This window comes from Podarcis raffonei, chromosome 8 (genome assembly GCF_027172205.1).
Source record: "Podarcis raffonei isolate rPodRaf1 chromosome 8, rPodRaf1.pri, whole genome shotgun sequence".
Classification (NCBI taxonomy): domain Eukaryota; kingdom Metazoa; phylum Chordata; class Lepidosauria; order Squamata; family Lacertidae; genus Podarcis; species Podarcis raffonei.
The window spans coordinates 51,902,200-51,929,544 of record NC_070609.1 but is presented as its reverse complement, the minus strand read 5'-3'; the positions used below and the strand labels follow the sequence as shown (position 1 = coordinate 51,929,544).

Below are 27,345 nucleotides of genomic sequence, written 5' to 3'. Positions count from 1 at the left end.
TGGTAAGGATCTTCTCCTATCTTATCATTAAAAGTTAGTCAGTACAGTACTGAACCGAAGGTCAGTTGTAACAATTACACCAGGTTAGAATAAAAGTAAAAAGTAAAAAGTTTGAAACATTTGTTCAACTGATAATTTGTAGCTTTCAGCTACACACAAAGCATAAGATAGAAGATGGGATTTCCTATGTGACTTGACGTCTGCTGGTAGAAACATTTAGCAGGAATATATGTGCAAAGTTGGAAAGACCTTTAATTATCTGCTGAAACAGAATCAAGCTTTGTGCCTGGCACAAATGCACAGAAAGTAAGGTTGACCTGGGTAATATTTTAAATGATTCGATCACTGTTATATTTCATTGCATGCCACTTAAAAACTACAGTGTTAAGCAGTATGGAAATTGTTGGAATAAATAACAAATAAACTGAGATTTTCATTTAAGTGATATAGAAACCATTTAGGGACGGGGGAAAACACCAATATTCTTTCCACAACCTTTGAATCTGAAATAAACTTGAATCATAAATAATATGATTTCCCCATTCTTGGGTCCACCTGGGAAACTCAACAAACCTACTTTTACATGGAATTGTATGTGAAGAGTGTAGTTGGCTATTTAATGGGACACAGCAGTGGCCAGCCTGAGGAATCTCCATCCACATTGGGCCTGCCCATAAAAAAATAAGCCTAGGGTGATGTCATCAGCAACCCTTCTCTGTGTGAGACTTCTCTAGGAGAGCTGAGATTTTGCCTGGGCACTGGGTGAGAGTCAAGGTGAATGGGTGCCATTCCAGGTGGCAGCCTGGAGGCTGAGAGAGAGGGTATGTCCAAATGTGAAAAAACTGATATCAGTTTATATTTATTAGTAATTTTGTATTAATATAAGTTTTCATATGATAACTGTATATTTTTGTAATATGGAACCCTTAATCTCAGTGTCATGGGTTTGAGCCCCACATTTGATGAAAGATTCCTACATTGCAAGGGGTTGGACTAGATGATCCTTGTGACCCCTTCCAACTCTACAATTCTGATTCTATAACTTGCTGTACACCACTTAGAGATATTTTAAAATATATTAAGCAGTATGGAAATCACATAAAAAGAAAGAAAGAAAGAAAGAAAGAAAGAAAGAAAGAAAGAAAGAAAGAAAGATTGTTTCTAGTGCATTTTATATTTATTGGTATTTTGGAATATGGCTTTCAGCAACATAATACACAATAGCTAACACCAAGCTGCTGGTGTTTTGCTGGCTCTGAATGAAAAGCACTGCAAGATTCAAGCATGTCCTGGAAATTAAGTTCTGTGCAATTAAAGCCCTGTTGGATTAAAGCCCTCTTGCCGCCCTAGTGCAACAAATCCACTTAAAAAAAGAAAACGAAACTGATTTTTTTGCTGCTAGGAAAGTGATGGGAAATGCTTTGAAAAGTGTGTGGTTAATGAACGATTAACAAGGAGATTTGTAAATGCCCTGCAAGCAAATAAGGAAGAATGTTTATTGTGGTATAAGCTCCCTGTAAAGAACTCAGAATGAATACTCAATAAAGATTGGATATAACCTAAGCTCTGTGTAATCAGATTGAATGCTCAATAAACAGATTGTCTGGAGGACCTCAGAAATGAAAATGCCTGGACTCAAGCCAAAAGCCCTCCACGTCACTTGGGAAAGCACCCCCAATACCAATGAGCCAGTCAACTTCCATCTGCTCATCATGCTAGATTCAATGTTGTTGTGTCTCAAATTTCTCTTCCTGGAAACCTCATCTTTGGCTCTAAACCATCATCTCACTTTCTCTCACTGACTTCAGAAAGCCCCCAATGGCTGTGCTAATCCCAACTACCAGGGGCGCAACCCAAAGAGAGAGAACAGATGCTACCTAGCAAGGCCATACAACAAGCCTGTGGCAGAGGCGGGGGTGGGAAATAGAGTGAGTTTGACTCTGAACCACTGAGCAATGCCAATTGCACCCACAACGTGTCCAAGATGCAGCTGACCTATTCATTCCTCACCGTGGGTCAGAATAACTAGCTGTGTTCTCCTTAAAGAGATAACAGGCAGAGTTCTTCCAAGTCTTTAATGAGCTCTTGCTATCTATTCATCCACCGGCTGTGGCTGCAGCTGCTGTCATAGGTAGTATGTGGCTGAGAGCTAGTTTGGCTCGGGGCATTGATCCAGTTAGTTTCTCTGAGTCCACCTTGTTGCTGGTTTACTTTCTCTTCTTGCTGGGAAAGTAAGCACTGCAAGTCCTCTTGGTCACTGAGTGGGTTCTTGCCATACTCCTGCTGAATCCAGGCCCTGTACTGTCAAGACAAAATCCCGGAGAAGCTGCATAAGATATGAAGGATGAGCAAAGACAATGCAGGCAATGCAGGTAAAACCAGTTGGCACAGTGAAGCCTTTCCCAAGTTGGTGCTCTCCAGATGATTTGGACTACAACTCCCATCAGCTTCTACTGGCTGGGGGCCAGTGGGAGTTGTAGTCTTAAGTGTCCAGTGGGCACCAGGATGAGGAAGACTGGCCTAACAGGTGTATGTCAGAAGCACCTGGCCTTATACAATTATGATGAAATGACAAGTGAATGCTGTAGTCTATTTTGCAAATGGATTCTCACTACATTGTTCAAATAGCCACCTAAGTGGGGAGGTTGTCATTGCCCACAGCAGTTTCTCTGGTTTGTATCCCCTGCCTTATGCTATTATTAGTATCCTACTCAATATCTCCTCTTTCTCCCCTCCTCTCTTGTCTGCTTGCTGTGCAAAAATATGACAATTTAAAAAATATATATTAAAAAGCAGCAGCTGTGTTTTAAATGCAGAGTCATTGCTGTTTGGTTTTGAGCAAGACATTTGAGCTAGTTAAACAGGGGGGCAGGGAAATCACACCCTGTGTGTTCAATTCAGCTCAGAATAAAAGTTGCAGGAACTTACCTAAAGCCATGTGAGTAAAGAATTAGGAAATAATGAATACATAACCCTTACAGCTGATTCCCCACGCAGGGAGGATGCCTTGTGAGCGCCACCTCCCACGCACAGCCGTGCTAATGGTCCCCTGATCATTCATGTCCTTAAGTGGGCTACCCCCAGCCTATTGGGGGACTTCCAGTGGGATTTTTTTTAAAAAGATTGCAAGTAATAATATATCTGCCCTCTGGGCCATGGAAATCTAATGCACAACTTTTATTCTTTTAATCAGGAAAGCATGCAATGTTTTGTTTCAAGGCGGAGGTGCAATGCTGTAGCTAGTCACACAGTAAAAAGGAAACTTGGTTTATTTCCTATCAAGGACTTGCAAGTAAACAATGTGATCCATAACCCCAAACTGCCACAAAGTAACCGATCCTGCATTCATGGTAAAAGTCAAGCGTCATTCTGCTTGGGTGGGGGGAGGACTCTGTTTTGCTTGCACCCTGCGTGAGACTTGGTTTTTTGTTTTACTAAGTCTTTGGCTTTCAGGGAAGTTGCCTCTTTTCTAGAGATATTTTTAATGTGTATTATTTGTTTGTTTGTTTGTTTCTTGAATGGGTGATGCTTTGCCTGCTTCTTGGTAGGTTCTGAGCTTTGCTAGTTTTTCTTCTGTGAAATGGGTATTTTGTGGTGCAACCACAACAATTCCTTAGATTTCCAAATGTGCCCCTGAACCCAAAAATGTTCAAGGACCTCTGCATGTTAAACTCTCTGCTTTCTCTGCAAAATAGGTTGTGGGCAGCATACCCATACTCAGTTACCCACTGAAAGCCATGGCTATTAATTTCAATGGCATCAACCCTAAGAAAGCCATATAGACAAGAGGGCTCTGCAAGTAGCTTAGGCTTCTGGCTCTCTTTCTGGATATCTGATAAGGGAGTGGTGGAAACAGTGGCTGTCTGCTGGAATGGTTAAGCTGTGTCTCCACCTACATGCAATCTGTGTACCTGTAAATATAATGCAAACATTGCAAAGCAGGGGGGGAAAGTCACCAGGACCGGTAGCCTCCTTCCCAAGAAAACCAAACAAAGGGAAGCGCCTGTCCCTAGAAATCTTCACAGTGAGGGTAAGCACAATGATATTGCTGTTTTTATTTCTCTTATCAGCTGCTGTGAACATGCTTGTCAGTTGGAAGCCAGCCTCAAAAAATATTTTAAATACATAAACTGCCAAATTGGTCATTGGAGAAAGAAGTCATGGCTGTATGTGCAGGTGCGGTGCTTTGGCAGGGTGTCAGAGTTGAGCTAGGAAAGAAATGGGCTTAGAAAAGCGAAGACTTGGGTGTGGCACACAATACTGCCATCAAGCACTTGATTGGCAAAGGTCTCAGTGCCAGTATGTCCTGCAGAGATAAGCTGGTTGGCTTTGCCCTGTGGAGCAGAACATCAGTCCTCCACACCCAAGTCTTGCAGTCTCTGCCCACAGATATAGCTGCAGCACAGAGTGACTTTCATTTAGAAGTGAAAGTGAAAGTGGTTCTTGCCACTTTCTAGAGACAAGAGGAGCCCTGTTCAATCATATCAAAGGTCAGGGTTGCCACCTTTGGTCAGGCAAAATAAGGGACAGGTCGGGGGGGAATTGGGGGGCTAAAAATTACTTTACTTGGTGCAGAAGTGACTTCAAATCAATCCATTACAACAGTGGCATAGCGTGGGGGGTGCAGGGGGGGCCGGCCGCACCGGGCGCAACATCTGGGGGTTAGGGTTAGGGGGCGCAAATCCACGGGTTAGGGGGCACAAATTACTTGCCTTGCCCCGGGTGCTGACAACCCATGCTACGCCACTGCATTACAATAGAATATGGGCTTTCCTCTCTCTCCTCCACTGGACCAGGCCCCTGCAAACTGCTTCTCTTGCTCTCCAACCCACCACTGCTCCCCTGCCTACACAAAACCCGAGACTGCACTGTAGCAGACCTGTGCACTGCAGACCCCCTCTCTTGCTCTCTGCAACCCACCCTCTGCCTCCTGGTAGCCTACAAGCTGACTACAAAGGCAACCAGGGATGGACCCGTTACTATTTCTGCAGCAGGCAGGGTCCCTGTCTCCAGCATCCTATGGCTACCAAATCAGCATAAAAGGGGAGCTTTTTAGCTACTGAGAAGAAGTATTCTCATCCTTTGTGCTGATTGGTGCCACAGTGAAAGGAGGGGAGTCAGCCACTGAGGATTGGCTCCTAGGGTCACTCTGGAGATGGCGCTCAGGAAGAACAATAAGTTCTTCTGTATGTTCCAAAGCTTAAGTATTTAGGAGCACAGAAACCACGAGGTCCAAATCATTTGCCTACACACGTGCACAGAAAATAGTAGATCTAGCTGAAATACAGCACAGGGATCTGCATTGATTGTTTCAATGCATCCCTTATTAGTATTATTGTATAATTATAAGATTGTTGCATAAACTTAGAAGGTTGTATAATGTGTATGACTATCATGAAGGGACCCTGCACAATTTACCACTACACCCCTTAGTGTGACAGGGATATGGTCTGGGGAGAGTTCCGAGGTCCAGATAGAGAGGCCACATTAGGCCCTCTGGCCTGAGGTTTCCCAGCCCTGCCCTTTCACATAGAACAGATCTGCATTATGCCGTAAAACAAACAGTAGTAGAGTGAAAAGGGCCAGTTCATATCTTCAGCAACCAAACATCCTTCCTTGGGGAAATGTTCTGTTCTGCGAGGCGTCATGCCTGATGCCCAAGTCAGCTGAATTCATGGGGGATGCCCAAATCAGCTGAATTTGTGCCCTTTGGGGGAATGCCTGGTTCAAATAGTTTTTGCAAACTGTGGTACATTTTTCTCCGAAAGCCTTCTTGTGCAGCACCACCTCATCTTTCCACCCTCCTTCAGCCCACTCCTCAGCATGGGATATTCTCAGAATATCCTGGAGGTTCTTTATTTTAAAAGAAAGCAACAACTTTCTGAGAAGGGAAGTTAAAGCACAGGGCACTAGACCCATAAATGTTGGGAGTCAGGAGGAACCTGCGGACAGTCTCAGCTGTGAGACATGCTCACACTGGGTTTCCTTGGGGCACTGGGGGGAAAAACATTTGTTGCAAAGAAAAAGTACTTTCACTTGCTGTCTCACTGTTCTTCAACAATCAGCTTAGGTCCAGGACACCTTCGAAGGATGGCTGTATTTTGGTACAAGTATTGTTCAGAAAATGTGAATTAGGGAGATTTGCCTATCAGTGCAAAGTGAATCTGATTCCTCTCTCATCACTGTGTGTGAGAGAGGAACAAGGAAAGAGCTAACTTTCAGCTATCTCTGAAGACATGAGCCTGTAAATGTTGCTCTGAAGTGCCAACTGGGTTAGTAGACCAGAAGCATGAAGTCTTACCTCCTTGAGCAGAGTGACTTCATACTCCTGTAGCTGTTCCTGGAAGCCAAAGTTGGGGCTCACGTAAGAACGGACAGCTTTGGTGGCTGTCAGGCACTCTTCCCAGCCAAAGTTAGTGACCGTCATGAGATAGGCCACCAGGATGGTGGTGCTGCGAGACACTCCAGCTAAGCTGTTGAGCAGAAATAAAGGAGCAATGTTTTCAGTTAGGAACAGGAGTGAAGAAAACCCATGTTAGGATTGTGCAAGACCCCCAAGTCTTGCTCCCTCCACTCTTGGACATATTCCCAAGTGTGTACATGCACTACAGCATTCATGTATCATAGAATTCAAGATGGACGCCCTCTTATCAAGTACCATTTTGCCATCTAAATGTTATGGAGGATAAGGCTATCAACGGCTGCTAAATACCACAGCTCTATTCTACCTCCTTTTTCAAAGACAGTATGCTGCTGAATACCAGTTACTGAGGATCACAAGTGGAGAGATTCTGCATGTATTCAGGTCCTGCATGTGGCCTTCCCATAGGCATCTGATAGACCACTATGGCAACAAGATGCTGGACTCAATGGACTTCTGGCCTAATCCAGCAGGGCTTTTCATATTTTCTTGACTTTATTATTAGCTTTCAAAATCCTTGAGTCTTCATTTACGGTATTTATTTAGAGATTTCTAGCCCATGCGTCCAATGCCTCCCAATGTGTAATATGCCTGTGTAATATGCCTGTGTAATATGCAGAGTCACTTACAACAGTTTAAAGTTACTGTGTTTTGTTGTTGCTGTTTATTGCATTTACCAGTAACTTTATACCATTAAAAGTTTCAAAGTGACTTGACAAGCTAAAATATAACAGCAATGTAAAACTAGGAAAAATTAAAACCACCAACAATATAAAATATATAAAATGCTCATCCGGCAACGTATTAATAAGGACAAGTCCTATCCACCCCACTAAAAGATGAGCACCCCTGTAACAGGCAAAATTAATTAATCTAAGGGCTGGGTAAACAGTTAGGGCTTAGCCTGGTGCCTAAAGACTGACAAAAATGGTGCCAGGTACATCTCCCTCAAGAGACGATTGACCAGACAAGGGGCCACCACTTAAAAGGCCTGTTCTCATTACTTCTAATGGCAGTTTATTGTGGACTCTGTGCTACTCAGGCCTGCAAGCTTTTTTGCAGTGTCCATATGACATCATCCTCATCAAAATACCAAGCAATATTATTTCTTCATTTACCTTTTCTGCCAGAAATTTGGTAAGTTAGAAAAAGAATACTCCAGAAAGGGTAAATCCAGATGAAATGGAAGGGGAGGATATGGGATGGCCTTATGATGGGTGCACTGTTGTGTGGATGCTGCAAAAAATGGACTCCACCATGAACTGCCATGTGGCAGAACCCACAGCATCAACAACATAGATTTACAATGCCATAAAGGCAGAGGTCACAGATTAAACATTTTTTTATTTGATGAATTTTATGACTCACTTCCCATGGAGCATATCAAAGCAATTTCAGAATTATTAGTAGTAGTGATATTAATTTCCCGACTCGCCCTTCACTTTCAGGTGCCAGGGCAGGTTGCAACAATTTAAAAATCAGCATTGAAAACAGTTAAAACAAATGGCAGTCACAGGGTGGGTCCTGAAAATGCATGTCTCAAGTGTCAAAGGCCAGGGTAAAGAGATGCAATAAAAGCAGGCAGGCTACAATAAAAGCATATAAAGCAATTACGCATATTGTTAAAACAAGGGCATTAAATATTATTTATATATATATATATATATCACTACATGTATAAAAACTTGACATGATCTTGGTGTGACTCTTGGCTATCAAAATGAGAGACAAGCAGGGAGAAAAGGCTTTGAAATGATGGACATGGTTGATGACAGATGCTGGGAGTGGATTTGACAGTGAGAGTGGAGTGGCTCATCGCCCTTTTGAAGCCTCTACTTGGCTAATGAAGCCATTGGCTAGGATCCAAAGAATGGGGCAAAACGAAGGAGGCAGAATAGAGGAGTGTGTCTAGTCGGCAGCGGGTATCTTCATGCTCCAGCCCCACCCTCTGCAAATGGTTTCTGCACAATCCACATGATACATTGACTGGTTTATAAAATCTAAATAAATTTGCTGCAGCTTGCATAAGGAAACCTTTTGGGGGGGGAGTAGCTAAAAGCTGCAACAGCATGCCAAACTAATCCTTCAGTGCTAGCTGAACGGAACAAAAGCAAGACCTGCTCAAGCCATTGGTGCTTTCAGAATTCCAACGATAACATCCAGCTTTAGAGAAAGCAAAATGTTGTTGACAGTGCAATCCTATCCATGTCCACTTAAAGTAAAAGTATGCTCACTTTACCATCTTAGAGCTCAGCAAAGTTGTTCCCTGTCCCCCAGGCATTTCACACCTCTTCCCTCCTCCATTACAACTGTTCACATCAGTACCAGCTTCAATTCATCTCTGTTTGTGTGCACACCAGGGAGAACTGACAGAGCAAAGATGTCTTTACCCCATGGCAAGAAATGAATTAGGAACAGCTTAAGGACTGCAGTCAGCGAGTCGCTCATTTGAGAAACTACAATGCCAAACAGTAGTACCATAGAACAAGAGATACATATGCATTTTGGATAATGTTGTGTGAGCATGGATGAAAAACCCAGCACTGGAATCACGGAAGTGCACAGCAAACAGTAGTATGAACACAGCCCAGGGAAGCTTCCAGGCTGTTGCTATTTTCTGGTGGGACTGAATCACATATCAGCAAATTCAGGTGGTGCAAGGGAAGTTTATTTGGAGCTTCTGCACAACAAATCAGCCCCCCTAAAAAAAATTAGACTCTTTGCAATAAGGAAAGTAATGGGAAGAAGCACAGAAAAGTGTGGGATAATGTTTCCTTGATGCAACAACATCTGACCTCCCCACAAACTAATCAGAATGGACTCTCAGTGACTACCGGGTGTCATCTAACCTCCCTGCAAACTTTGTACAAACAAATCAAGCTGAATGCTCAATAAATTTGTCACCTGGAAGTGGTTAAAGTCCCGCTACATTCAATACGGCTTCCTCCCAAGTATACATAGATAGGATTGCAGCCTTTATTTTTCTTCTATCTCAGCCTATATTAAACTCTAGCAAATTTGCATGACCTAAATGTATGTATATCAATCAATCTCTTTATAATGATCACTGACCAGTATTCAAAAAAGAAACTTTGCACAAATTTATAAAATAAAATAAAACCATACAAAATAGAGAACCATAACAATAAAATTACTAGTAAATGTACTGTACTGCAGAACACCAGTCACAAAGAACAGAATTGTGAGTTTGCTAAAATTAGTCCCTGGTAGGTATTTAGCCATCCTGGAAGAGGTGGATGCCTTGTGATCTGGAAGCATAAAATGCATCCAAATGCCCTGGAAATTTCCAGTAAAAATGTTAGGTATATCATGAGGGGAAGAGCAATACATAAGAGCATGAGTTGTTGAATCTTCCTTCCCAATTCACATTTACATTGACGTTAGGGAATTCTTTGAAACCTCCCCTCCAGAACAGTTGGTGTAACAGCATTTAAATGCACCAGAGTGAAGACTCTGTGGTGTTTTGGAACAGAGAGCAGATAAAGATGGCTGACTGGTTTATAGGATTGAAGTACTCTGTCAATTAGCATGTTATTTGAAGTTAAACCTAGATCATTTTGGCATTCAGCATCTGCAATGTGTTGTCTGAGTATTGTTCAAGCAATTTCATTTCCCATGAAGATAAGATAACTCATGGAAAAACCCATAATGCTGCCACTTTTCAGTCAACGATTGTTTCCAGCCTGAGTGAAAATCAACCTGCAAGGTTAAGGGAGCCAGATCAGTTGAGTATGTATGTATAGTTTAGGAATGACTGCCAGCAGGTTTCCAGAGATATATAAATGTCCGTATATATATATATTATAGTGTGCTCCCCATCCTGAAAAGGAAATACAGAGAAAAGCAGCTCACCAATGAATGAGACATCCTCCTCCGTGTAGCCGACATTCATGAATAAACTTGATGCACTCCTTGAAGTGTTGTATCCTGAGAGCAAAGAAGAAAAATTAGGAATTGTTTGCCCTGAACTAGAGATGAAGGTGAAATTTGATTCAGCATGTGAACCAAATCACAGCTATCCTTCAAAAAGTGTTACTCGTCCAAAATTTTGTGATGCAGTTCTCCAATGGAACAATGTTTACAAAAATGCATATATTAGGGGAAAGGGTGCAAATAAATGAAAGTATTAATGAAAATACCATACAAAGATGCATTAAATTAGGGGGAAATGCTCACAAAAATGTGAGAATGAGTAAAAACTGCATGTAAAAATGTGTTTATTAGCAGAAATTTTCTTTGACGTGCTGAATAATTTTCATGAAGGTTTTTTTTAATGCACTTGATGTGATGGTGGCAACTGACTTAATAGTGTCAGTATGTTGCAGGACAGATTGAAAGTTAGAAAAGTGACAAGGAAATGCATTGGAAAATATGGAATGAATGAATGAATGACTAATGGGAAGGTGTAACAACACCCCTCAAACAAATCAAGATGAACGTTCATTGCCATATAACCGCCCTGCAAACATATCAGAATGAATGCTCAATAAAGACCAGACCAAGTCTAACCTCTGCATTAGTTTTGTGCAAGCCAATCAGGAAGAATGCTGAATAAATTGGTCATCTGGAGAACTTAGATGGCTTTCAAATGGAAATAGACAATTTCATGGAGGAAATGAGCTTATCAGTGGCTCACAGGTGTGCTGGTAGCTAAATAGAACCTATAGAACTATACTGTCCAATGGCAGTATAGCTGTGAATGCCAAACGCAATTGCAGGAGAGGCTTGTAGGCTTCCCAGAGGCATCTGGTTGGTGAAAAGGTGGCTGCTGGAATAGATGGCTTGTTGGTCGGATGAAGAAAGGAAGTGCTGTAGCTCAGTAGCAGAGCACATGAGTAGCCTGCAGAAGATCCCAGGTTTAATCCCAGCATCTCCAGGTTTAGACCCCTGTCTAAAATCTTGGAGAGCCACTGCCAGTCTGACTCAGTATAAGGCAGAATTAGGCAGTATAAGGCTCAGTCCCCAAGGACGTGCTCTATGGGGAACTGACTTCAGGCTCCAGGCACATTGACAGACCAACTCTGTGTTACTAAGATGTCTGCAAATGTGACATGAAGGCTGACAACATCAGCCCTGCCCTGTGGGGATCCCTTGCAGTGCCTGGAGACAGACAGACAGGTCGTGTATCCATAGCAGTGACCAGACGAGGAATGACTGTGAGGAGCTCAGGGAGAAGAAATGCCATGGTGCATCTGCAGCAGCACAACTAAATGCCTTGGTCTGTCCTAGCTGCAACAAAACATGTCTGTCCTGTATCAGTCTCTACAGCCACAGCAGGCGGTGCACTCCTCCATTGTCTACCGAGACAATGCCAACAAGTATAAGGCATCTGTGCAAGCCTGCACCCTCCTAAGTCTGCACACAAGGGGCACAAGATCACTGCATCACATCACTGAGAGTTATCCACACCTGCAGTCAGATCTGTGCACGTTCCTGCCCCTCCCCCTTCCCTTTCACCCTTTAGTGCCACTCCTTTGATGCTGGCAAAGGAACTGACAGCACCTCCTTTGACCTTCACTTACGAAAAGGAAATGAAAGAAAAATGAAACCAAACAAAGGTGTGGGCAGCGCCAGAAGCAATGCCAGTAAAGAGGCACTTAACACTGTACGTGGCAGTCAGATTTCCTGCTTGATGATAAGCCTGGTAAACTTGAGGCATGCTGAGAAAAAGGAGACTCATCCCAGGTCCTTGACACCTCAACAAAAGGTGTTTCCATTCACAGAAATAACATTCAGGTACTGTAAAATCCCCTTCTCGATTTCTTCACTCTGGCCTGATGAGAAGTGGATGACGAGGTAATGAATCCTCTCAATTTGGTAATCTATTTTTAGATCCTGAGTGCAGAATTGTTTATTTAAAAGTCAAAATAGAATTGTTGTTGCTGCTGCCAGTGGTGTAGTGTGGGGGAGCCATGGGGCAGTTGTCCCGCACACAACATTGCCAGGGGTGCAAAAGTTCAATACCCATTGCTGCCTCAATACAGCTGCCCACTTTCATCCCTGGGCTCCATTGAAAACGGCTTCTCCATGAGAATCAGAAAGTGACCTTTCCATACAACAGAGTGACTCTTCTTTTCTTATCTCTGAGGATGCAATATCCTGGATGATGTTGACACCATTAGGCAGTTGAATGCGCATGCGTACTCTGTCCATTTCCCTCCCTCCTACCCACCCCCTACCCACAGCCTCGGGAGCTGGCTACCCACACTACACCACTCGTTGCTGCTGTTCTTGTTGTTGTAATAATAATAAATTTTCTTCTCTGCAGGATGCACACACTTTTTATTTCAGGAATTTTAAGTGAGTTTTTCTGATGAGATGGACAGTTTTAACTGATCTTAAGATATACTAGCAACCTCATACCCATTGTTGCTCAGGAATTCTAAAAAACCAAAAAACCAGTGCAGTTTTGAAATCCTTGGTTAAAATCAGTGCAGTTTTGAAATCCTTGGTTAAAATCAGTTCAGTTTTGAAATCAGTGGTTACAATCAGTGCAGTTTTGAAAGGTTCAAGTCCACCATTTTGATTCCAAATGGCACCCAATTGTATCTCAGCATAGACAAAAACCCACTCTTCGATCTCAGGAACTATCATGTAAAATTAGGTGCTGACAACTTAGGAGATGTCCAGATGCATAGCAAACAAGCAACTTTCCACGATATGCAGTTCATGCTGCATTCCTATTTTACCCAAATACATATTAAGTGGTACATGCATTATTAAAATAAATAAATGACCCTACAGCAGTGTGTAGTTTTCTCTGTTTTTCTTCTTCTTACAGGAGTAGCACCTGTTGTGCCATGAATTATAAAATGTTTGATAACACCTGGTTGGAAGTTGTCTAGTCTCAAACAAGCTATAGCTAAGATTAACCACAGTTTGGAAGACACAACAAACATGGCGGGGGAGAAGCTTCCAGTCTCCTGGTGGTAGGGCTGAAGGAGAAGAGGAGGAAGTGTGAGAGCCAGAGGCTACTTGTGGGTCTTTTCCATCACAATCAGACATAGCACCCTTTATCTGCCCTACTCCACTCATGATCAGAATGGTTAAAGCATCTCCACATGGTTTTTCCTCCACTCTTTCACTGCAAGTTTGTGAATGTACAAAATGGTACGGTCATCATTCTGGACCAATTTGCAAGGAAGAGGAGGGGGAGGAGAGTTTGGACTTGATATCTCGCCTTTCACTCCCCTTAAGGAGTCTCAAAGCGGCTAACAATCTCCTTTCCCTTCCTCCCCCACAAGAAACACTCTGTGAGGTGAGTGAGGCTGAGAGACTTCAGAGAAGTGTGACTAGCCCAAGGTCACCCAGCAGCTGCATGTGGAGGAGCGGGGAAGTGAACCCGGTTCACCACATTACGAGTCCACCGCTCTTAACCACAACACCACGCTGGCTGTGGTTAAGATCACCAAGGCTGTGTTCTTGCAGGTGTGGCATTAAAACCCTCTTGGAAAGCAAGAGTGGGTGGTGATGGGTCACAACCCCCACTTTCAGCCCACTAACTAAGGGTCATTCCAAGTCACCCAGTCTCATCTGGACTCTTGGGGGGGGAACCTTTCTAAGTTCACCAGGATTGTGAAATTCAGAGTCTCATGCAATGTGCAGAAAATAACCCCTTAAGAGCAAAACTTCCTTCCTGTGGCCCATTGCTTAGAGGCATGTTATGATTGAAAGAAAAAGAAATAAGAAGGGAAGGGAATAAACAAAACACCCTCTCCTCCCCCCCCCAAAAAAAAACTTGATGGAGCAGGACTTTCTTGTCAAGCTTCTCAGTCCCCTCAGAGGGAACCTTTAGCTCAGGGAAGGGGCCCTTTCATCTGAGGGGGTAGCTTTTCAGTTGACATTGAGACACTGAATCCTGTGCCCATAAAAGAAAAGAGATCAGGTCATGCTTTGTCTTGGGGGTAAAGAACAATTTTCAGCCTGAGGGCCACATTGCCTTCTAAGCAGCCTTCTGGGGGCCACATGCCAGTGATGGGCAGGGCTGGAGGCAAAAGTGGGTGGAGCAACAAATGTGAATTTTCCTTTTTTACAGACAGCTAGTTTCTACACACTTTCACACTGTCTTCCATTCAGCGAAACGAAGGGCAGTGTCAGAGTTCAAGGACAAATTCGAGGTTAAGCACTCAAGCAGAGTCAATGAGTGAATGATGTGGTCTAAGGAAATGAGGCCATGGCCAGGGAGAGGCTTGGAGGACCACATTCAGGGCCCAGCCTGAGGTTTCCCATCTCTGCTCCATGCACTAACATAAGATGGATCAGTGTGTTGATTACAAAACCGGTTTCTCTGATGAACAACAAGTGAGAAAAAAAGGATTGCTCTCCAGGAAAGCTAACATGTTTGCATTGTATACAGGCTGAAAACCCTGAGAGAACTTACAGGTTTTGATTCGAAGAGTCTGAGGCTGATATGCAGAGGTAGGTCATGTCCTGTGAAAAAAGAGACAAACTTTACAAGGGACTTGTGCATTCCACTTCATGCAGGAGGCACAGCACAGTAAACAAATGGCGGGACATCTGCTATTGTTCTGTGATAGTCCTCAGCGTAACCTCAGATTTGTTATTTGCACTTAGCACAACCTCATCTGATTAAGAGCCAAACAACTCATTATCTTGGAGCTCCATTTTAGAAATGTGTACTGACCACGAGATTCAGTTCAGACCACAGCATTGTAAAATAAGCTTGAGTTGGCTTAGACTAAATTGGAGACTACCTGGTCCAGCTCTGGGGTCAGATTCTGCTTCATTCCCTCCACCACCAGGCACGACTGGAGAATCAAAACATGGCCACAACTTTTTTCCCCCTTTTGAAAGCCACCCAGAGTGGCTGGGGTAACCCATTCAGATAAGAGGCATATTATTATTATTATTATTATTATTATTATTATTATTATTATTATTACCCACAGAAGTGGGTAAAATTTGCAGACATAGTAACCCATCCAGGTTCAGAGGTACTTCTGTTGGACAACTCTAAAATGTTGTCATTTGAAAAATAATAATTGTGGCACTATGGAAAACAGCACTATTTGTAAGTCTGGATCGTTGAGGTGCTCCAGGGCTCCCTGCTTCAAACTGTGCCCCTATGATGCTTTCCCTTTTCAGAGCCCCAGCATAACAAGTAATTATGCCCCAAATCTGCATTACGCCCTCTGCACCAGGTTGATGGAAGAGTTCTGATCAGATGCAGCCAGCCTGATGGAAGAGTTCTAGGAAACATAAAACCTTGCTCACTGTTTTATGATGCTTTAATCAGCCCCAATGAAGATGGTTGCTGTCAGATGACCTGTTAGTTGAGCATTGACCCTCCCTGATCTCTTTGCACTAGGTCTGCGAGGGCGCTAAGCAACATCAACTGCTTGCTGAGCATTCATTCCTATTTGTTTTCAGGGAGGTTAGAATCATAGAATTGTACATTTGGAAGGGATCCCAGGGGTCATCTAGTCCAAACCCCCTGCAATGCAGAAATCACAGTTAAATGTCGTTGTCAAGCAAATATCCCAGGCATTCCACTGCATCTTCCCATCACTTTTCTCATCCCCATAAGCCTAATGCTATGGTGGAACAGGTTTGCTGTGCAAGAGCACCAAATCAGCTTAAATGTGAAACCTGAATACCGTCATACCTTGGATCCCGAACGTCTTGCGAGTCAAACATTTTGGCCCCCAAACGCCGCAAACCTGAAAGTGAGTGTTCCGGTTTTGTGAACGTTCTTTGAAACCCGAACGTCCAATGGGGCTACCGCGGCTTCTGATTGACTGCAGGAGCTTCCTGCAGCCAATTGGAAGCCGTGCCTTGGTTTCCAAATGTTTTGGAAGTTGAACGGACTTCCGGAACGGATTCCGTTCGATTTCCAAGGTACCACTGTATCTCCAGCTGAAAGGACCTCAGGTGACAGGTGACTGTGGAGAAAGCTCTCTCTCTTCCCAAGACCCTGGATAGTTGCCACCAGCCAAATTGGACAATACAGGGCTGGAGAAGCCCATGGTTTGAGCTGGCATATCATAGCTTCCTATGTTCAGATGCAGAAAAAGAGAGGGGGGACTGATATAGTCCAAATTAACCATCAAGCTAAGCACACCACAGAGCAGAGGCCTCATCCAACTTGAGTCTACCTGCTGCTGCTGCTGCACAATTTTCAGATTGTTTTCTATTGGACCAAGTCATTCCCAACTTGGTTCATCTATACGTAGGTTGTTGCTTTTTTTTTTAAGGGGGGGGAGACAACACCACTAGTATCGAAAATACTTTTTGCGGACAGTGTTGCAACACGTTTGCAACAGTAAAATCTTCCAGGCAGTTGCTAACCTCTCCCTCTCCTGTCCTCACCCCACCCCATCCTTCCCAGGCAATCACACAACAATACACATCAGGATTAATGACTATTCTCCACTGAAGCTTCCTCCCACCCCTGGCTCACTACCAGAGATGGGACCCCCCCACCCCACCCCCATGCACACTCTCTCAGCATTTGCTGGAGGGCTAGGCATGGGAAAGGAGCTTGACTCTGCAATTCTTTTTGCCAGAGTGACAAATTGCTCAATGCACCCGTGTGTTTCCAGTTCCCCTTTTCTCCCTGGCCTCATTCACTCCATCATGTTGTAAGACCTCTGCGCCCATTTGCCATCTGTCTGGCAAGTCTGCAGAGATGCGGTCCAAGCAGCTGCGGCTTTGGTGAGCGGTTTTTGCTCCCTGCATTTGATTCCCCCCCCCCCTTGATGACATTAGTCAGTATCTCTTACCAAGAAAATGGCTTTCATGGAGTTCATTTTCAAAATAAATACATACTGTATTTTCTTGGGAAGCAAAGCAGCATGTATCGCCTGGGCAAATTCACCCACCCAAAACCAACACCATCAGTACACACACACAACTCTCTACAGCTGTATTCAGTCATGCGGTTTATTGCATTAGTTTTACTGGTTACAATGCTAGTGCCTCTATCCTGATTTCTAACATGTCTTTTAGACTACATTTACTCTATAAATTTAAAGTGCTATCATGCCACTTTAAACAGTCATGGCTCGCCCTAAGGAATTCACTTAGTTCAAGTGCTGAGAGCTGTTAGGGGAACCCTGATTCCCCTCACAGAGCTACAATTCTCAGAGTTCCCTGTGAAGAGTTGATTAGTAAACCACCCCAGATTTCTTTGGTGGAATTATGACTGTTAAAGTGGCATCACAATGCTTTAAATTCAAGGTGTTAATGTGGCCCTGGAAACAGCTAACACAGAAATGAGCACTGAACAGCTGTTAGATTTCCAGAAGTGGTTCTTTGGCTATGTGAAGTATCACATAAAGTGTGAAAATTTTCAGGTAAGGAAACATCAGGGAAGCAGAATAAACTGCTATTAGCAGCAGCTGCATCAGAAGGTGCCTTGTATCAAGTCAGATAATTGGCGCATCTAGCTCAGTATTGCCTACACCAGATACAGGAAACCTCTGGCCCTCCAGATGTTGCTGCACTACAACTCCCATCATCCCCTGGTCGTTGGCCATGTTTAATTCCATTTTATCTGAACAAAAAAGTCACCAACGTAACTTTGTAAGATGCTGGAGAGGGAGGGCCTACAGCAAAACCATAACCCAAAGTGAGGGCTAAAGAGCTGAGGAGGGGGAGTATAAGAAGCAGTTTGTACTGTGCCACATTTTATTATGTTTTAAGTTGCTTTTATGGGACATGGGTTAAACCACAGAGCCTAGGACTTGCCAATCAGAAGGTCGGTGGTTCGAATCCCCACAAAGGGCTAAGCTCCCATTGCTCAGTCCCTGCTCCTGCCAACCTAGCAGTTCGAAAGCACGTCAAAGTGCAAGTAGATAAATAGGTACCGCTCCGGCAGGAAGGTAAACGGCATTTCCATGCACTGCTCTAGTTCACCAGAAGCGGCTTAGTCATGCTGGCCACATGACCCAGAAGCTGTACGCTGGCTCCCTCGGCCAGTAAAGCGAGATGAGCACCACAACCTCAGAGTCATCCACAACTGGACCTAATGGTCAGGGGTCCCTTTACCTTTACCTTAAGTTGCTTTTAGCCCTGGAGGCAACAACAAAAACCACTATTATTATCATTTAAATTGGAGAAATGATAGCCAATCATAGAATCACAGGGTTGGAAGGGACCTGAGGTTCATCTAGTCCAGAGGTTCTCAACCTTTTTGAGTCCACGGCTCCCTTGACCAACTGCATTCTTTCTACAGCACCCCAGTATGACCAGTGGTCGAGGATGATGGAAGCTGTAGTCCAGCAACATCTGGAGGGATGCAGATTCCCCATCCCTATACTAGGCAAATCTGGCATTACAAGACAACTGAAAGCAAGATCTGTTAATGCACAGTATGTGGAGGGAGGGAGGGTTGGGAAACCTGGCATAATCATTTCTGTAATTGCACTGCCCTCTACTGGCTTGTGACATTTCATAACTTCACCACAGAAATAATTACCTTCATGCATTCACATTTTATCTGGGGAAGCCAAAGAAATATGAATGAATAAGGTGGCAAATGGCCTGCAGCTGGGGTCCCTAAAGCATTTTACATATTTTCCAGCTGTCATGTTTTAAGTAATTGGATTCCTCCTTATTGCTATGATCCAAGATGCTCCAGATCTCCTCTCCGTACTCACTTCCAGCACAGGCTTAGCATTATTATGCACCGACAAGATGTGTGTGATCCCATTCTTCACTAAGTTCTCTTTGTTCTCAGAATCTGGAAAGAAAGAGAGACTTCTAAGATCCAAGATGAATAAAAAGGTGCGTTAGTTCATAACCCTTGCTTTAATCCAGCAAAGACCAAAACAGGATGTTACATAGAAAGATGTGTGTAAACTTTCTCCCATTTTTTTAAGGGAAAAGCAGCCTCTGGAAGCTGCAGACTTATCACCAGAAAAGTGCTATGGAGGACTTGACCCTTTCCCTTCCAGCCAATGCAAAACCTCCCTCAAGTAAAGATATTGGTACTTATGTGTAGCTTCTACTTTGGTCCTTGTGTTCTTAAGGAAGGATTTGCCCACATTTGGACACTATTTAGCTGTTCATCCACTTCTCCACCTCCTGTTGAATTAAACCACAGCAGTCCACCCACACATATATTAGGAGCAACTTCAGTCTTTCCCATTCACAACAGGAGGCATTCTGTCTTGTGATTGTCCCCACCTTCTAATCTGTTGATTCTAATATGTGGGCTAATTTTATTATTATTTTTTCTAGTGTGTACGTGTTTGCAAGGGGACTGGTTGGCTTTTAATGCTGTTACCATAAATTGTTGTGTGATTTTTATTTTGCATTTTTGTTCTTGTTTTCTCTCTTTTCGAATACTGTATGTATAAGACCCTTTGGGGAAAGCACTTGATAAGCGGTGTATATATTATGCAAATAAACAACTACAGATTAAACTAACTATGAAGAAATTATGAACATGCACTCTTGCTTTATAACATTAAATCATGTGGATGGATCCAGCCCCAGATTAAGACCCTTAGTGTTAAATAGTGGGTAGACATATCAGACGACACAGCGATTCTTCAAACAGCTCTTGTTTATTCACAGGCCAGAACAGAACTGAACTTAACTTAACTGAAGGGTTCAGCCAGCCTGCTTATATAGAGCTCCACTACAACGCAACTGTAACAACTTTCTGTAACTATCCAATCACTGAACGTCACTTTCAATCCCTTATTTGCATATGTGGACCTGAGTGAAAACTATCTACAGTATCCCCCTGCTGGCCCAGAGTGAGAACTTCAGTAGCACTGAAGCACTGAAAATATTGTTGTGCCCTCCCCGCCCCATATGTAACTCAAAATAAAAGCAGTGCTAAACCATAAAATGAAATTTTGTTTTTCGAAATGGCACAGAACTTACCTGTATGTTAAAATGGCACATATGCCTTGTGAAACACATGGTTCCCTTGCATTATATCAATCTATGTTAGTAGGACACTTCCTGGTCTTGGTGGGGATAAGTAATAATACTCCTAAATCTATAACAATACATACACCATGCAAAGATGAAACCAGCTCATCATTCCACAGTTGTACTAGATTCTAGGAGGAGGAGGAAGCAGAGGCCACATACACTGTTCATAATCAACATCTGCTAGGAGACAGGCAGAGTTTGAAAAACACTTACCCCTGATGTTTCCAAGGTACAGCCCCCCCACAACCTGAAAATAAGCCAAGAAAAATAATTAGTGCTGCAGGCGCTGTCCCTTGTGAACAAGATCCTCCTGGGCTTATTTTATTTATTTCATAAAATTGATTGTAAAAACAAAAAACCAAGCAAACCTCAAAGTGGTTTACAAAAAGATAAAACAAGAAAACAAAAGAAAATATTACAATATTTTAAAACATACAGAAAGTTAAATTACTAAAAATAATTATTAAAATTCACACTTTCTATGCATCTGGGTAGGCTTAACAGTAACGTTTTTTAGAGGAAAAGAGATGGAAGTATCTGCCTATTTTTGTTCTCTTCATTTCTCATTTTTCCAATCTTAAATTCAATTCTCCACATTTCTGCAAGAATGGTCTCATTTTTTAAAAAAATCTCATAGAAATTCTTCCTCATTTGGGGAAGAATTTCTCCTGGCACATTTTTGCACCCAGTTTTGAGTCACATACATGTTTTTGCATGCAAGTGTTCATAATGCATTTTGGTATATGTCCATTAATGTATTCATTTTTATATTGTTCTCATATTGTTTCAGGAAGTGCGAATTTGATAAGTTCAGCTTTAAATGTGAATGGAAATAAATTCCTCCCCAATCCCTTCTCCCAGAGCACAGGTCAATCCCCTTGAGCTGACTAAGGGTGGACAGAATGAGGACCAGTATCTACCGATAGATCACTGAATGATTTGCAGTAGACCAACATGGATTTCTTCTCCGTTCCCCACCCAATTCTTTAACCATTGCAGTAACTTCCCAGTCCCCAAACCTGGCTTCTGAAATGAAGAAAGCATGAGAGGAGAGAATTCTGAACAGATTTGGGGGGCAGGGCTGTAGCTCAGAGGCAGAACATCTGCTTTGCATGCAGAAGGTCCCAGATACAACCCTCGGAATTTCCAGGCATGGGCGTAGCGGATTTTTTTGGGGGGGTGGACTTTTGTGGGGGGGCAGGACTTTCGTTAGTGGGGGCAGAACTGACGCGATTGGTTGGTTGGTTAGTTAGTTAAGTATTTCTATTGTTTTCTATTGTTACTTGATCTGTTACTTCTATTGTTACTTGATCTGGGGGGGGAGCTGCCCCCCCCGGGATACGCCCATGTCTCCAGGTAGGTCAGGGAAAAGCTCCTTGCCTGAAACCATGGGAACCTGCTGCCAGTCAGTGTAGATCAGCCAGAGCTAGATGCACACATGATCCAACTCTGCATATCTATCTATCTATCTATATCTATCTATCTATCTATCATCTATCTATCTATCATCTATCTATCTATAATCTCAGCTTCCTATGAGAGGACTGTGAGCTCAGTTCTAGGACTTGGGCATAGATTTGGTGCCTTTTCAAAAGCAGCATTCTGAATCCTTTGCCCACTGCCAGCCTCACAAGGAACACACAAAGCGCCAGGCAACCTAAACATCAGGCCTTCCTGGCGTGACCTTTCAAACAGACACGGCTTGGCTTCCCACCAGCAGCAAGGGTCTGCTGTGGCCCAGAGACGCCATGGCTCTGTTTTGCGTTTCTATAGCAGCCAGCGCAGATCTTCCAAACAACTCCACTACGAGAGACGGCATCCAGGGCAGGCACACACGAAGGTGCTATTTTTAAATGCTTAGCTCGAGACATCTGAACAAAACAGGCCCCCTCTCTCTCGTTCCTTCCTCCTGCTCTGAAGAGCAAAGAACAGTTACAACGTGCTGTGTTCCCCGCCTGCCTCCTAACAAAACGAACTTGGGCAGTGTGGTACAGTGGTTAGAGTGTCAGACTAGGACCTGAACGAGTCAGATTTTGTAGAAAGCATTATGACAATGAGCTATCCTCCATGGTGGGTGGTGCCTATAGGAGCTGGTAGGGTGTAAGACAGGGAGCCCAACAGTAGGTGGAGCCAGAGCCAGTGGCAGATGCAGACAATTACTGTACCAACTCAGCCCCCATCCTCCTCCCTGCTGTGTTCTACAAGGGCAACATTGAGACTAAGGAAGATGAAGCTGACAGGCAGGGCCACCCTCCTTGAACTGGTTGGAAGTAGGAATGCAGGCAAGTAGGAGCAGGCTGAGTTTGGTGGGACAGTGTCCCATTTGCCCTAATAGACCTGCCTCTGCTGAATATCCTGCCTACCGTTGCAGGAAAGTGAGCCAGCCAGCTGAGAAAACCTCTTGTCCGCAATTATTTCAATCCAGAAACAGGGAGGTCGGCAGTCTCTGATTTGAGCAGGCATTTTTATCTGGGTCAGAGGATCTAATTTTAATTCAGTAAAGCTGTGACTTTCCCTGTACAGGCAGTAAACTGATCCCACTGCCAGGCACCCAGCTGCATGTTAAACAAATAGTTCTTCAGTGAGTTGTTGTTGTTGTTAAAAAGAATACCAACCAATATTGCTGAATGTCTTCTGATAAAAACAGGAGGCTGCAGCAAGTGTAAGGGGGGTGGAAGGCTCACCAAATGGGGAAAATAAACTGGAGGGATTTGGGAGCTCTCTGGAGACACAGACCAATAGTTTAGTAATCCTTCTAACATCCCTGCAAGGTAGGCCATTGTTGTTATCGCTCATATTGCGTGCAGACAGGGAAGGCTGAGGGAATATAGTTTGCTTGGGGCCACTGTAAATTCTTCGCAATAGGCAAGTATTCCTCTGAATTACAGTGGTACCTCGGGTTAAGTACTTAATTCGTTCCAGAGGTCCGTTCTTAACCTGAAACTGTTCTTAACCTGAAGCACCACTTTAGCTAATGGGGCCTCCTGCTGCCGCCATGCCGCCGGAGCACAATTTTTGTTCTCAGCCTGAAGCAAAGTTCTTAACCCAAGGTACTATTTCTGGGTTAGCAGAGTCTGTAACCTGAAGCGTATGTAACCTGAAGCGTATGTAACCCAAGGTACTACTGTACCAGTTGCTGGGAATCTCAAACGGGGAGAATGCTGTTGTGTTCAGGTCCTGCTTGCTCGCTTCCCAACTGGGGTATCTGGTTGGCCACTGTGAAGACAGAGTGTTGGACTTGGTGGGCCCCTGGCCTGATCTAACAGGGGTCTTCTTGTGTCGCGAAAAATTGAACTAGCAGCTTCTCAGCTCATCCTTCCATCCAGCACTCTTCGATGGAGCAGCTGGATAAATTTACACGATGGACTTAATGGTCTTACAGCGATGATCAGGTGTGCTGCTTCAATTGTGGAGCTGATGATCAATGCTTCTTTTCCCTCTACCCTGCTGTTCCATGGCTTACAACTATCTCGGCATCCCTGATATGTTAGAGCCATGCTCACCAAAAACCACGTGAAAATTGCTGATAGTTTACTGCTGAATGTTTTTTCTGTCTGTTGTAGCAGTTGTGATGCACTGTATGCTAGATACTGTATGGTTTTTAATTGTCTTTTTATTGCTTGCTTCATTCATTTATTCATTTATTTATTATTGCATTTATATCCCACTTTCTTTTTCTTCAGAGAGCTCAAGGTGGCTAACATGGTCCCCCCTCTCCATTTTTTTATTCTTACAACAACCCTGTGAGGTAGGTTAGGCCCAAGGCCACCCAGCGAGCTTCAGGTCCTTGAACCCTGGTCTTTCAGGTCCTGGTTGGACATTCTGAGCACACTGGCTCAGTGTTTACTTTTTTACATTATATACTATTGTTTTACAATTTGCAATCAATCAAACTGAATTTCTAATGAAAGAAGCAATAAACATACAATTGAAAATCAATATGACTACTGAATGCAGACATGCTTTGAAAGACTACCTGAGTGAAGTTTCTGGACCACTGGTGGTCCACAGTTTGAAAACCCCTGTGTTTAAGCAAAAATCCACCAAAAAAGTTGGTTTTGCCACCCCGATTAAAAATATGAAAGTGTGCATCAGGCATAGGCAAACTCGGCCCTCCAGATGTTATGGGACTACAACTCCCATCATCCCTGACCACTGGTCCTGTTAGCTAGGGTTGATGGGAGTTGTAGTCCCAAAACATCTGGAGGGCCAAGTTTGCCTATGCTCAGACTCACTTAAATCACAGCCACATTAATGGATAATTAGAATTTGCTGCTGCTGCGGTACTAACACATACCTGACAATAATGAGCCAATTTTTAAGGTTAAAATAATAAAAAATATTTACATGCCTACCTGGCTGCCACAAGATTATAAAGTGTTTTTAAAAAGGAAAGGAAGGGAGGACACTGGGATGGCCAGCATCAAGCCTGTTCAGCCCCAGCATACAGTGCCTGTTTGCTGCTGCTTCTATCCTCGTCATGGGTGGGGGAGGGCAGGAGACTGGACTTTGGCCCTGGGGTGCGGCCCTGCTGCGCTACCAGCTGCTCCACAACCGCTCAAACCGAGCAACATAAATTGCTTCACTGCAGACTTCCCCAACCTGGTCCCTTCTCGATTTTGGGGGACTACCAAGTCCCATCAGCCCCAGTCGTGCTAGTGCAGTCTCGTTGGCCAAGTGTCCAGCCAGGACCCAGGAGACCAGGGTTCAGATCCCACTCAGCCATGAAACTCATTGGGTGACCTTGAAGACCAGTCCCTGTGCCTCTCAGCCTAACCTGCACCACAGGGTTGTGGTGGGGATTTAATGAGGAAACAGTGGGATATAAATGCAACAAATAAAATAAATAAATAAATTTACCACCTTACCACCCCCAATCCCACTTTTTGCTAAGTTGCAATGAACCCTAAGGATTGTACCTTACTCATACCGGTCCCCATGCCACTCTTGAGTTCCTCAGCAGCAGGCAGCCTCACACACAAAACCCACAGCTGCTCATTCCAGTTCCCCTGTTTGTCACCAGGGCACTGCAAAACATAAGGAGAGAAAAGGGAGGGAAACACCCTTATAACTGAGACTCTCTTTCCTCCTCTGACTCATTCCGAAAGGTGCGTTTATCTGCTGAGGAGTGTAATGGGCTAGGAAGAGCATGCGCTGCTTATTATGGGGTGGGGACTTGCAGGAAATCTCCGTACACTTACCAGCTTTGCTGCATCTGAAGTGAGAGGAAAGAGTACCAGGCAGGAACTGACACACACAGAGAGAGAAGCAGCGGCGTTAATATTAAGGGTCACAACAGGACACGGAGGAATGGGGACTCGGGATTCTCATCGAGATCTGCAGATCTTACGTCACCAGCTGTGACATGGGATCCTTGGTCAGTTGCTGGCGGACTCCTGTGTGGGGCATCGATGCTTGCCACACAAACACACACACTCCCCTCCCATCTCTGCTTCATGAGTCACTGTGCTACAGCTGTTGCTGCCAAGTGAAATGTCTAACATACTGTTGCAATGCAGAGGTTCTGCCTTACTGAAAAAGACAAAAAGGGGGGAAATCAACATCACCCTAAACAAACTTGGGGAAGGGGGGGGGTTAATGGAAACAGCTATCCCCCAGACTTTGCTTATCACAGAAACCCTTCGAAATCTGCACTTCTCTGGATTTTGCACCGCAGCCACCCAGCCCAGTAATGTGCGCAGACATTGCATTGTGTGAGTCAATGTATATATTGATATTAGGGGCTCCCCCCTCCCTTGCTCTGCCCGCCAACTCTGCCTACCCATTTGCCAGCCACCCTTCCCCCACCCCTGACCAAACACAGCTCCCTTTACCCCTCACCCATCCCTTGCCTCCCCACCCCCCACCAGTTTGCTCCTAGCCCCCTTCTCTTTTAAAGGAGGGAAGAGGCACTTCACAGAGTGAATTGTTAAACCACTGTGTGAAGCACCTCCCGCTTCCATTTAACCTCCCTTACATTTTTATGTATAAAGGAAGAAAAGTCATATACAAAAAATGCATTGTATTGGGGTTTTGTTTTGTTTTTTGCAAAAATGTGTATACTTTGCATATAAAAATGTGTTAGGGGGGAATAGGCTGGAATTTCATGTTTTTAAAAAATATCTTTTTTAAAAAGAGAGAGAGATAATTGCAAACTGATGCAAAAATGTGGAAAACTGAACTTAGGTTTGGAAAAATGAGAAAGTAAAATTGTCATTTGCCCATTCCTACCTCTCAGGTAAAGGCTCCAGTTCGGCTGCTCTGGAGTCGTGCTAGGAGCTTCCTCGGAGACGGCAGCAAAGCGTCATCCGCCAGCAGAGGCATCAGCTCCTTTCCGCTGCAGTCATGCTTTCGTTGGCCAAGATACCTTCATTCATTCCTTGCTTGCATCTTTCCAAAGCCAGCCTCCAAAGAAAGGAAGCGGGAAAGGGACCTCTGTTTTGGTACATTATCAGGATTCACCTGAAGAGGGTGCTGTTGCAGAGGCCAGGCGGCCTCTCTCACAGGGATTTAGAAAGCAGGTCAGCGACTGTAGAGTCAGTGAAGGCAGCTAGTGCTATTTTCAGGCACAAGCCACCGGGCAAAGCACTTCAGCTCAGAGGGTAACCTCCCCCACCCAAGCGATCCGTATATTGCTAGGCTGCAAGGGACGCAGCCAGCTTATTAGCTGACCTGCAAATCCCTAGCACCAGGGAATGAACTGCAAAATGCTATTCACAATGAGAGGTGGTGTGGTGTAGTGGTTAAAAGCATCAGACTTAAGAGCTAAGTGCCTAGGGCTGAAATCCTGTCCCTTCTCAGCCATGCTCACTGGCTATCCTTGGGCCAGCCATGGTCTCTTAGCCTAACCTACCTCACAGGACTGTTGTGAGGAGAAAGTAGGAGGGGAACCCTGTACACAACCTGGAGCTCCTTGGACGAAAGGTGGGGTATAGATGTAATAAAATAGTATAAAGGGGGTTGACAAGAGCCGATAGGGCTGATTCACACCT

At 44.0% G+C, this 27,345-nt stretch overlaps 1 protein-coding gene across 1 annotated transcript; it reads right to left on the bottom strand.

The window, feature by feature from the left end:
* Positions 1 to 1,472: 1,472 nt before the first annotated feature.
* On the bottom strand, positions 1,473 to 26,759 carry LOC128419408 (dual specificity protein phosphatase 22-A-like). The gene is given in 11 exon segments (XM_053400066.1): positions 1,473 to 2,301; positions 6,302 to 6,473; positions 10,295 to 10,369; positions 14,823 to 14,872; positions 19,063 to 19,145; positions 20,567 to 20,600; positions 25,273 to 25,380; positions 25,555 to 25,600; positions 26,585 to 26,606; positions 26,609 to 26,638; positions 26,641 to 26,759. Coding segments are annotated over 11 exon segments (870 nt in total). The 5' UTR covers positions 26,678 to 26,759; the 3' UTR covers positions 1,473 to 2,088.
* Between the last annotated feature and the right edge of the window lie 586 nt (positions 26,760 to 27,345).